Here is a 12,903-nt window from a genome sequence, read left to right on the forward strand (position 1 = left end):
AGGTGAGTTTCACGACGTCATCACGCGATTGCAGCTTGATCACCGACCGGAAGTTGGTCCGCCTCATAATGAAATCCTCCTCCCAGTTTTGGTTGAGATAAGAGAAATGTTGCAAGTTAGTAAAACCAGCTGAACCCAAACGACTCTGACAGGGTGTTCGGAATAACTGTTACAGCCACAATTTACGTCTTATTTTTTACAACTGATGCCATGAAACTTTATGATAATTGACTTCCTTAAATTATTTATTGTCCCATGCTCTATTGTTTCATATGGGGAACTTGAGATATGAATACATTTTCACAAAGTGGTGGTAATCCTGCCAAGCCAAGCCCAAAAACGTCTTGGTTATGACATGTTCAAAATGAAGATATCTTTCACACTGACTTATGACTCGTGGTGGAAGAAATATTGAGATCTTCCTGTTATGTAATCAGAGATATCACAGTGTCGAAATGCTGTTAGAGGTAAAAGTCCTGAGTTTAAAAAGTAAAGAATTATTAGCACAGCAGTATGGTTTGCCCTATTTCAGAACAATGCATATCATTATTGACTCTCATTATTGATGCATTAATGTGGTTATCACAGGAGCTGATTATATCTGCTTTACTGTCAGGTAGCTTAATATACAATAATTCATTCCAAGTTATCATTTGGTTGAATATTATTTATTATATTTTGTATTCATCTGAATCTGTAACAAGCAGCTGGTAACTATAGCTGAATAACAGTATTTCCCTATAACGTGTCATGGTGTAAAAGTATAATGTAGCAGAAAATGGTAAAGTACAAGTACCTCAAAATTTACTCAGCTTTTAGCTGAGTCCTTTGACCCTCTGGTAAGAAATATTATTAACAGTCCTTTATACAGGAGCTTTGGCTTAAAGGACCGCAGGTCTGTGTTCAGCAGCCGTGTTTGATAATTAATCATGACGTTTACCAAATGATGCCCAGTTTAATGTGACACTGCAGCAGAAATTAGTCATGTTCATGTGTGTCTTTTGTTGGTTGGCTGCCGAGCACAGGTGTTGTCTATTTTCTTTATGTCCCGTGTTTAAATAAACCAGGCTGCCTCCTCCCACATGAACGCACACTGACCCTCCGGGAGTTAAAACAAAGGCCTTTTCCCAGATAAACAAAAGACTCGGTTTCAGCAATCTTCAAGTTTTTATTTGTTTACAAAGTTAAGATTGCAATTTCATATAGTCCTTCCTTAAATGAGTAGAAAACCTTTTTAAAGAATTAGTCGAAAGGCACAAATTTTACAATATATACATTTGGATCTAAATTATAAATATATAGAAAACAAAAGCACAACCCAGAATAAAAGTGCTGAACACAGTTTCTTTTTTTACAGAAAAAATAGGCTTTGTTTAAAAATACATACAATCAGTAGCATGTTTTTTGTTTCATTTTTTTGTTAGCAATAAATTATTTGAGAGTGATAACATTGATAACATATAATATGCGAACGGTGGAGAAATGAGAAAGATGGTTACAGTATACACAGAGCTATCCATCAAAGATCAGAAACACAACAGGCTTGCAATGCTCAATCATAACCAACCAGAGAACAGTAACTTGATTATGCCATTCTTAGTGCAAAATGATAATGACAAAAGGCCTAACTAACGCTAATTAAGAATTATTGTTTAAAAGAAAAAGCTTTTTTCTCCTAAGAATGCGGTCCATATCCCTCAAATGCATAAAGCTATATTTGTGTGACTATAAAACACAAAATCGAAGGCAGATCTTTTGCAGACTGATGTCTCGGAATGTGCCTGATGTGGAATATTAAAAGCAAAGTTAAAGTAGGTACGAGGAAAACATGCTCTAGTAAGATGCTGCAAATGAAACAAACGAAGCGTTGACAAGAATCTGGGATACTGTGAGTCAGTCGAAACCTAAACGTCTGTTGCACTGAGGGAAGGGAAAGGCTTGGACAGATCAATTGCACGTTTCAGTATTAGCCAGGTGCAAATCGACTCAAAAATCTGTCAGCTTTGACGTGAACTAAACGTCCAACAACTGCAACACAAATGGGGAGAAAAAAAAAAAAATCTGTCCACAGAAAAATAATGTTCCTTAAAAAGAAACAGCCTTTGATCTTCGCCCTAAGAAGGCATAAACACTTAAAATCACTGACATGTTCACAAGGACAAACGACAAAACCCATCACATTAAGTCTAAAACATAAATACAGCAAGAGTCACAGCACAGAGTTAAGAAAAAAATAGCACATGTACTGGTTAGTTTCACCACTGTTATAAGGGGAAATGATATATTTCTGCTAACGCCCCCCCATTACACCTCTTGTAGGTTTCTTCCTGAGATAGATAAAAGTTCTGATATCTGAGAGCCAGTAACTTTAGGGGTGTCTGTGGAACACTTTGGTATCTCTCTGCAAACTGAAGGCCTGACGAAGGTCTACAAGTTGGAGAAACAATTCTACTTGAGTAAGAACAAAACTGAAATGAGCAGAAATAAATCCAGACACTGTACAGCAGTACAGAACAGTGCAATCTTATTTGGTGGCAGGTTATAATAGAATTTGTTTTATAGTAATCTTGAAAACTAGAGACTTCCCTGACCAAACATTTCGTTAACTACTCTAATAAGCAGGATAACATATCTAAAATCTAAATATCCCTTAAATATAAATAACAATAAGTTTTATAATAACGATGACTAAAACATCAAGAACGCATTGCGCTCATCCCGTGAAAACTTACTATACAAAGGTTGTATGCATTTAATAATCTGTTTAACTAAAATACTATGAAGCACAACAGAAATAAGAAGATTCATACCATGCAAAAGTAACCACAAAGCTTTGCCTGTTGAGCGTAAACAGTACTTAGGCATTTATGTTTCATAACAAATGGAGAATATGGTTTTATTGCTTTTTAATCACTTGAACTTATCCCGGCATTTTTGTCATGAACCAACAACAGTGCATCCTTTTCACACAAAGATGGCCAGATCTTACAGGGTTTTAAATATGTACTATCACACACAGTGAACATCACAACTCTACACACGTCTCAAATGTTTTTACAGCCTTGATGCCTGAAATGGAAACAGATTTCATGAGAAATCTGCCTCAGCTTCGCGATTTTTATTATTAATGTGAAGTTTCTGTTAAAAACAACATGATCTTTTCAGACCTCAAGACAATAAAAACTTTAAATCCTCTGTTATCCACTGAAATTGAAGACAAATTTTCAAATCTGTGTTGGTCAAAATGACACAAAAACAGAAAAACGACAACAATGCACTCGAGACTTTCCTGAGAAATTCAAAATCAAATCAAACCAGGAGTCACATCACTAAATGTTATTGTCAGCTTAAAAAAAGGGGGGGAGGGGGGTGATCCAATTTTTTTTTTGACACAATTTTTCTTCACGCTGCTCAATGATCTGTGCCGTGCTGATCCTGTGGCACGCTGTCCACTCACCAGGGACAGACGGACACAGAAAAAAGGACGAGTCCGTCGCTCTTGTTTTAAGAGCAGCTACACAGACAATCAAATGAGCACAGACAGGCTTCATGGAGGCTTCTTCCTGACACCCACCACCAGCATAGTGTAACACAAACAACTGACTGACTGAGGGGGCTACACGTTAAATACAAATATATTTAAATTAAAATCAAAACCAATGCTCAAGAGTACAAATCTATACACCAGGCTACATGGATTTTTAAAGACTGCATTTATAGATTTCTCCAAAGGCACTGTTTGCAACAGCAGACTGGTCTTCCTCTCCCTTCTTCCTCACACTAGTGTTCATACAAGCAGGGAGAGAAACGAGAGGGAGCATGTAGACGAATAAAAAAAGAAAACTGAGGCATTTCATGGCTAATCAACTAAAAGATTTCATCTGGGGTTTGCTTCTTCCTCATCTTCCAGTTCAACACTATCTTTTGTTTCACTCAAACCAAGCCTTGCACGCAGCCTTGTTTTAGTCAGGACAAACGGCCATGAAGCAAAGTAACAGCCAAGCAAAGTCTAAAGAAGCGGTTTTAACTGGTGAAAGGCATTAAGAGCTTCCAGCGACTTCACCAACCATACCTCGTAAAATCAGCAGCGGGACGTCTGTTTAAAGATTTTTTCCACACGTCGATGGACGAGCTTTTGTTTAACAGCTCGTACGTTCAACAAAATACAGTTAGTCACATGTGTTTCTTTCACTTTTTTTGTTTTACAGCTGCCTTTCACTGTGGAGGACACACTTTGGTGCAGAAATCTGATATTGATCGAGCCCGCTATCACCTCGACAGCCTCAAGAAGGTGAACGCTACAGGTGGACAGAGGGGAGGGTGAGTCGAGCGCAGGGCAGGCAGTGACGTGACTATGGGCCCTGAGGGGAGAGGGAACAGGTCCGAGGGTGTGATCACAGACAGCAGCGAACAAGACACAATCTGCTTTAAAGGAGAAAACAATAAAATACCTAACGAAAAGCCCGGACGAGCTGCTGCTGTTTAAGCTCTTAGTCTTGTTGCCGGTACTGAATGACGGACTTGCGGTCCGGTCCGGCCTGTAGCATGCTGTTCAGAGCCTCGCGGACGTCAAGGGCGGTGGTGCTGCAGTGGCCGTTGGGTAAGGAAAGAGAGTCTGACTGGGAGAGGAGAAAGGGGGAAGAGAAGTGAGAGGGAGAGCTGGAAAACAGAGAGGAGGACGAGGACGGGCTGGGGAAGAGGGAGGAGGAGGACGATGCTGGGATCAGGGTGGGCGCGGGCAGGAGGCCGGGGGGGACGTGGGACACCAGGCTGTTTGACACAGAAGAGGTGGAGGACGTGGAGGAAGAGCCGGAGGAGGTAGAGGATGAAGGGCTGGTTTTTTGCGTGGGCATCTGGGGAGACAAGGGCAAATCAAGGAAATCTAACAAGTCTTGGTGGTTGTTGACCAGCGGGTTGTGGTTCTGCTGCTGTGCTGCCTGCAGGTGCTGCTGGAGCAAAAGAGGCTGCTGTATTTGTGCAGCGTGCTGGGCGCTTGGCGCATTCGGAGAGATCAGATGCTCTAGATTAAAGTCATCTCCGAATGCTGCAGGGTGTCTCGTTAGACCGTCCAGATTCAGTCCGCCCTCCGTGGTGTCTGGGGAGGGGGATGGCGAGCTCACAGTCAGATCCAAGATCTCATCCAGGGGATTCTTAGAAGACAAGCTGGGAGACGGCGTTGTCTGATCGAGTGGAAGGGACATGTTCTTCAGCTGTGGAAAAGAGGATAAAAAGGACGGGGGGTAAAACTGTGACAAATTAGATGTGAGGTTCACCATGCTGGGCAGAGGACCCTGGTTGGTGGTGGTGGAATTGTTGGGCCAGCTGTTATGTGTCCTTTGCTGGGTTTGGTTGGGATTTCTCTGTAAGGGCAACATGGTTATGTTCTGGGAGGGCTGCTGTAAAGTGGACTGGGTCTGAGCTTGCATCCTCTGCAGCTGAGAGATGCTCCCAGTTTGTGTCCTTTGTAGAGCGTTTTGGTTCAGTTTCTGTTTGAGGATCTGACTCTGGGCAAGGGACTGCGCGAGGGACTGGTTGATTATGGGCTTCTGATTGAACAGATTTGCCAGGAGGTGTTTGTTCTCCTGCTCCATTTTACGCATACGCTCCTCGGCCAGTCGCTGCTCCACAGCCTGCTGCTCCCGCTCCTTTCGTCTCCTCTTCACCTCCTCGTCCATTTGCAACAGCTCCTCCCGCACACGTGCCACGCAGTTCTCTGGGATCTTGATACCTGGGACAGATGAAGAGGGCGGTCACGTCAGTTATCAGTGAGGTAAATATTCAAAACCAGATTTTCCTGCAATGATCCATTCAAAGGTGATATCACAGCACACGTACTGTGTCACTTCACGTCAATGTAGTACTCACAGGTGTTCGTAAGAGACAAATATGGAAAGTGAGCGACAATTTCATTTCCTCAATTTGTCATAAAGAGGTGCCAGCACTTTGACAGATTCACAGTTTAGCATCAAAACAACTCGGTGACGCCTGAATATTCAAGTTCGCATATTAAAAGCCTGACCCGGACTTCTCGTGCACTGCGTTAGTGATCGCTGGTGTTGGGGGGGATGTACTCACCGACTTGCTTGTTATGCTGCTTGGTTTTAAGGCGGACAATCTGCAGGATGCTGGAGCTGGTGATGTCAGACACCACATCGGATACGCGCTTCCACACACGCAAAAGAGCACCACACAACATGTGGTACTGACGGAGGCGCATGCCCTGCAGACACTCCTGGCCTTCCTCAATTTTCTTACACTTCCCGTTCCTAGGGGAAGGACAGAAAGATAAAAAGTCAAACATCTTATGCAGACAACAAAAACAGCCCAAGAGTATCTTGCAAATAAGGAAAACTGTAAAGCAGATTGAGGGACTGCTCTAAGACTGCTCCATCTGAGCATTTTAAACAGTTCACTGGTCATCCAGTGATGCAGGCACATGAGAGACTTGTGGGTTATTTCTTCATGACTAGTTCTCAGGTGATCTGCAAATCCTCGGGAATGGCATGTGAATTCTAATAACTACCAGCCTGATTGGATGCACTGAGCCATTAATCCCAAGGGACATTGTGGATTCCTGCTTACCAGTTGGCATGGCTACACTTCTTGAAGGAGAAGGTGAACTGGTTCTCCCAGCTGTCCCTGGCTTCCTCTGGAGTCACCTGGAAAAGGAAACGTACGACACCGAATCAGAAAAGAACTCATCATATCCACAGTTTGATGCAACATCCTTACATACACTGCACACTATACATACATTTTTAACAACATAGAAACATGAGTGACTTTAACCTCCGATCAATAGTTATATCATAGTTATATCTCATTTATGGTACTTTGTTATGCCAAGGAGAAGATGACTGCTGTGTTCAGTGGGTTTATGGTAAATATTAATCATCGCCCTATTGTTCCTGCAGGAAGGGGAAAATATAAAGGGAAGTTTTCATCCCCATTGACATGTACTTTCAATTCCTACACTGACAATGTTTTTGTGAATGAGTGTAGGAGTCTGTAATTGCCACATTGTTCAGTTGAAGTGCCTTGAACATAACCTGGTACAGTTCTCTCCCACAGCCACCAGGGGGCATCAGACTCCATATATACTCCATTAAAGCTTTGGTCAAACCTTCCCATTTAACATGAAGATGAAATTAAAAACGTTTTGACATTATTCAGTTAATAGGCACCAATATACAGACACAACTGGTTCATCAACAGTCAGTCGAGCCAGTTACCTTCCGGTAACGTTGCTGCAGGTTGTCCAGGCTCTCGGGGTGGGCCTGCTTGCCAATGTTGGGCTTGTAGACAATAAGGTTCTTGCCTCTTCCTTGCTCAGCTAGCAGCACACATGGGTGGTTACCTCGCAGCTGTGGGGAGGCAAAACAGAGAGTGAATTATGTGGACTGTCTCAGGGACTAAAATAATCTTTCCGTTGTCAATAGTCGAGTCATCATACTGCTATGTACTGATGTCTGTACTGAAAAGTAAATCCTATACATGCAGTTTAGTTTGCATATCATACAACACACTCACCTTCTGGGATAGGTAGAACCCCTCGTCAGGACCACTGAGCTTCAGTGACTTGTTGTAGGCCTCATCCCAGGGCATACCTCTGTCCACACTGATCTACAGGGGCAAAAGGATCAGAAACTAAGACTTAGACTTGACTTTATTGATCCCAATTTGGGAAATTCTTTTGTTGCAGCAGCAGGTTAAACAACACACATAAACACAGAATAAAACTAAAGCATGTGCTGTGAAAGTCCTGAAGGCCACATTCTTGCATAGAAACCCAAAAGTAATCAAACAAAAAAACACACAGTCACTCAGATATACAGTATAAGTGAGTGAGTGCTGACCAGAATATTTCATGTAGCTGACACTCTCTCTCTCTCTCTCTTTTAGCTAAACTGGTCAGAACTGTGCAACATTCTGCCCGCCTGCCAACTTCAAAATGTCAAATGTGGGTTAGCCTGCAGCCGACAGCTAAAAGCAGAAGATAGCAGTAATTATCCTGTTTCCACCTCCCACTAGTGTCTACATAGACTCCTCAGCCCTGGGCTAAGTCTGTATGATCACAGTCTTACTGCTGGCAATGTGACATCAATCAAAACTTATATATGGCAGAGGTAGCTACTTGAGTTACCTCTGGGAGTGCAGGCACTTTGGAAGACATTTCATAGCTCTACCAGGTCCCTTTGTATGCAAAGACTGTGCACAGTCACCATGTCACGCAAATTTTAATGGATTCACAGTCATTGGTATTTGCTACCCAATCTGTGAGGATTGCTTAGCTGCCATTAAACATGAACTTTTAATTGTTTTGGTCTGTTGGAAACCAGAAGCAGTGCTGGATTTAACTCAAAAGAGAGAGCACTAGATTTGCATGTTTTGGGCATCATGTATATTCATAGAATCACTTCTAGTTCGTAATGCTCAAGCTTTCTTGGCAGGCAAACAACGCAGTGTTCAATGGTCAGTGTTCATTAAAAAAGGTCACATCCTAAGCTGACGTAATGTCTGCTTGTTGACTGTTTGTTCCTACATCCTACACACAGGTGCATGTAGGCGACACAATATTGCTGATCTGTTTTGGGTTGGGCTTCACAATTCTTATTTTGATTCCTTCAACACTAGAGCTGGACATTGCACGCTCAGTCAAGATATAATACATTAAATGGTATTTTGCCCACAGGAATGATCTAAGAGTATACCAGATATAAGGTGATGCGGTGCCTACCTTATAGAGAACAACCTGTCCGTCCTGAGGGTTTCCAACTGTCAAGAAAGTTTCCTGCTTCTCCTCATAGATCTCGTCGTTGCCTGGGGCAAGGTCTGTCAGACACACAAGAAGAGGTGTTTGAAATAATTACTCGCATTAGAAGATGAGGCACAGTCTTACTTTTTAAACCACTCCCTGAGGGGCCAGTCAGGATTATAAAACATTTCTAATTTAACCGATTCATTGTTGTATAATGTCTGTCTTTGAAAAGCGTGTCAATATAGTCCAAAAAGTAATCGTGCATTTTCACTTGTGGTTTGAGTACATGTCTCACACCTCATTTAGAGTGAGACAGGACTTCCATACCTAAGATTCCCATGTCGTATTTGCCCTCCTTCTTATCCTTCTCGATCAGGTAGTCAAAGTTGTCAGTGAAGTACTGGAAGAGATAGTTCTGCTTGTGGACCTCCAAGCCCAGGATGCGATTTAAGAACTTGGTGATGCTGCAGTCTGAGATAAAGACACGACACAAAACAGTCAATGCAGCTGATTTTGTGTTGATAGGTGAACACAAATGAGTTAAACTGTGAAATAGCCGGGGTTGACATGTTCGTCTCAAGTATAATGGCATAAAATCTGCCTGCGTGGCTCTTGGGTACTGTACCTTTCTCCGTACTGATGCCAAACCGAGGCTCCTTACAAAATATGCCCACATCCATCATTCCAAGTTTCATGTCTGAAATAAAGCGAAACATAATTGCTTTACTAATTAATCACAGTAAACATTGTGCTGGTGAAGTTGGTCTGTGTCTACACTTGCTGATAGTCAACCAAAGCTTAAACATACCTCTGAAGAACATGGCTTCACCCCCAGGGTAGCCTTTGGGAGGGGGCACCTTGTTCTCTATGTGGCCAAGGATTGCTTTGGTGATTTTGTCCAGAGCCTTGGTACCATACTAAAAGAAATGGTACATGTCAGTACACTGTAGACAAAGTCACACAGAAGCAACTTAGCAATGCACATTAACAATTAAATGAAGAGATCTTGTGTTCTGCTGAAAGTGAGAAGTTAAAAAGAACTTAAAGGTCAAAATATTATTTTCAGGGGTGCTTAATTTTGCCTACCTTATTCTCAAAATTGTACTTGCTCAGGTCTCTGGATTCTGTAGCTCGTCTGTCTCCATGGGTTAATGCACCCTGCAAAGTGGATTAGCAACAGTATTATCATTAGTATTAGCAGTATTAGCTTCAGAGCCTTCAGAGCATCATCGCACTAATACAGACAGACAGACAGTGATGTAGGATAAATCTGTTCTTGTTGTTGATCATCATTACACAATATCATTATCCAACTTCGCTACTCAGCCTTGGTACAAGAGGGTGAACGTGGCTTTTTTTAAACTAATAACAAAGGACAAATGTGTGCGTGGATATTATAGTAGATAACAGTATGCACTTCTAGCCTTCTCATTCATTAATTCTGCTCTTGAAATGTGAAAGACACAGTATTTGACATGATTGTGGAGAATATGTTATGACACCACTTCGCTTCTGTGCAAACACAGCAGGCGCCACTTTTAATTAACTGAAAATCTACAATGGTGTTCAGCAAACATGTTTGTAGGTCTGATATAACTCTGTGGTTTTACTACTGATGTGTATGGAACCACAGTGCAATTTTCAAACCCAGTCAAGTAACATTTAGATGCAGGTACATTTACTCTGCATCAAACAGCAGCATGTGAAACTTTCATTACACACACACACACACCACATGGCCAGAGTATCGAGAGGAAACAGTCAAGTTTGAGGCTTGAAGCTGAACAACTTCTTCAACTGTCTAATGAAGTCATTTTTTGCCTTAATAGAACTTTTTTTTTGCAACATTTTGCAAAGTTACAGACAGAAACGCCTGAATTAAGATGCTTCTTAATCTACTTTTGTCTTGTAGTTGTCTTCTAATACTCCAGCCTGTGTTTGACTGTTTTCCATACTTTTAAGATTTCAAATGAACTGTGACCGGGGTGAAGGAAAATTTAGAAGAAGCAAAGTCAAAAGCAAACTTGAAGCCAATGCTGGCTCTGCCCACACAAAAAAAAATGCTTTGAGATAACAAAACAAAGGGATGTCTTAGCCAAATATGACTTCACTGCTCATCTGGAGTCAGCCGTTTTGTGAAGGTATTCAGAATGGAGTGACTGTGTGTGCGTGCGTTTGTGTGTGTGTTTGTGTTGTATCGGGTTCAGGCAGGCAGACAGGCGAGATGTGACCTATTCTTGATGCGGATTTACCGAACACAGCTGGCAAACACGACAACGGCTTCTTGGAACCGCCAGCCCAATGCACACTCTTTGCCCTTTTCCCAAAAGAACTGTCATGCTGTGTCACTATGGAAATAAATGACTGCTGGTGCTGAAATGCATTGATAATTATGGAAAATAGACCTAGACTTATAAATTATCCAGACAAGCTGCTTTTTCTGCTTATTCAGTTTTCCCTTACTGAGCTGGAGAAGGGAAAGACCCAGAATCTCTTGAGGTTTGTGGAGGCAAATTGAAGTAACTTCAAGTGAACCAGCAATAAAAGAGACTCTATAGAGAGTGTCTAGAGTCGGGAATACCCCAGCAAACAGGAAGGACAGAGGGTAAGGGCAGGGTGAAGAGGAAAATGGTAGAGTTGATAGCAACCCAGAGCACAACAATCAATAAACACTGAACAGATAGTATCTGTTTACAGTGAAACAATTCTTCTCACACTCCATAAGACAACACAATGTCAAGGGTTATTTTCTCATGAGAGAGATTTCACTCAAAATAAGGGGGGGGAAAAGGAAAGCAAATGCTACATACATACAAACGCATCTATATGGCTATGATATTTACCAAGCTCTCTAGCCTCTTAGCCACAATGGAGGCGAAACGTCTCTCCCCAGCCAACTCTGAGATCAGGAAGATGTACTCTGGGGCCGTCACCTGATTGGATCGATGGGTGCGACCTGGAAAGACAAGGAAGGAGAATTTATACAACTAAAACAGCAAGAGAGATGAGGTTCATGTCAACTTGTCATAATGTCACTTTGTGAGCAACATCTCTGGTTTTAACTTTATTAGTATCAAGAGCCAGACGTGACATTTAACAAGTTTGGGATTTCATCTAGCACAGAATGGACAAATGATTAAGAACAGAAAAGCATGAAGGGGATATTCCTGGTAACATGATAAGATCTGCATGATCAAGAGAGCGAAACCTGATCTTTGCACCCTGAGAGAAGATCCCCTGCTTGAACAGCGTTCACTAACAACCAAAAAACTTTCTGTGACGTTCTTCTATGGAGGTCCAGGAGACTTACACAGAATCTCTTATGATGAAATACCTCTTTATGCTTATTTGCATAACGTGTGTGTGTGGGGGGGGGGGGGGGGTGCAAACTTGCACAGAATATGCATATAAAACTCATACAAGGAAGTACCCCACGCAACAGGATACTAATATATGACATATTCATGACCAATCTTACAAAAGGAAGTGTGGCCTCACATTTCATTGACAAACAAATACTGAGAGATGAGCTGCAACAAATCATTTTTCAGACACACTTTGTTTAAGGTGTGTTTTTGCTTTCAGTGGGAAATCACAAACATGTCTTTTTAAGTTTTACTCTCCAGCATTTACTACCTTTGGAACACTGATTGTGATATAACATGACCCGACTCACCAAACTGCTGAATGGCCCTGTCTGCACTCCAAGGCAGCTCCAAGGTCATGTGGACCCTGCGCCTCTGGTTTTTCACTCGCTTGTCTGCCTGCAGGGAAATCCCAGAGCTGGCTGCCTCTGAGATGATGGCCACCAACTGGAAAGGAAAGAGGTCTGGATTATTGGTGCATTTCTGTACGATACAGATTGTTTTATATGCAGGACTTATATCTTTTTAATCGTTGTTTCTGACCTTCTCTCCACTCATGAAGCGATCTTTCTCCTTGATGTTAATGTGGTCAATGGTAAGACCCTGCTCAGCCCGTGACTCATAACGGACGCTGCCATCAGGACGCCGCACCACACGACCCTTACGGCCAGTCATCTGCAGAAAAAACATTCATCACATGGTCACAAAGAAATACTGCTTAAAAATCACATGAATGTTTATTTGTTGTTCTTATGTGTGAACACTGATTGAAGTGAAGAA

The 12,903-nt window shown here is 42.0% G+C and overlaps 1 protein-coding gene across 4 annotated transcripts in view; it reads right to left on the minus strand.

Annotated features, from left to right (window-relative positions):
• Window positions 1-1,157: 1,157 nt before the first annotated feature.
• The window catches only part of sbno2b (strawberry notch homolog 2b), a 60,189-nt gene continuing 48,443 nt past the window's right edge, over window positions 1,158-12,903 (minus strand). For all 4 annotated transcript variants that reach the window (XM_070960410.1, XM_070960409.1, XM_070960412.1 and 1 more), the window contains 13 exons: window positions 12,667-12,798; window positions 12,435-12,570; window positions 11,602-11,714; window positions 9,845-9,916; window positions 9,567-9,675; window positions 9,384-9,455; window positions 9,086-9,229; window positions 8,738-8,832; window positions 7,531-7,623; window positions 7,233-7,364; window positions 6,583-6,659; window positions 6,076-6,266; window positions 1,158-5,728 (listed from right to left, as the gene is read on the minus strand). In XM_070960410.1, coding sequence (XP_070816511.1) covers window positions 4,491-5,728; window positions 6,076-6,266; window positions 6,583-6,659; window positions 7,233-7,364; window positions 7,531-7,623; window positions 8,738-8,832; window positions 9,086-9,229; window positions 9,384-9,455; window positions 9,567-9,675; window positions 9,845-9,916; window positions 11,602-11,714; window positions 12,435-12,570; window positions 12,667-12,798 — 2,604 coding nt within the window. In that variant the 3' untranslated portion in view covers window positions 1,158-4,490. The remainder of the gene's footprint in view (window positions 5,729-6,075; window positions 6,267-6,582; window positions 6,660-7,232; window positions 7,365-7,530; window positions 7,624-8,737; window positions 8,833-9,085; window positions 9,230-9,383; window positions 9,456-9,566; window positions 9,676-9,844; window positions 9,917-11,601; window positions 11,715-12,434; window positions 12,571-12,666; window positions 12,799-12,903) is intronic.

The sequence above is a fragment of the Chaetodon trifascialis genome, chromosome 4 (genome assembly GCF_039877785.1).
Source record: "Chaetodon trifascialis isolate fChaTrf1 chromosome 4, fChaTrf1.hap1, whole genome shotgun sequence".
NCBI lineage: Eukaryota > Metazoa > Chordata > Actinopteri > Chaetodontiformes > Chaetodontidae > Chaetodon > Chaetodon trifascialis.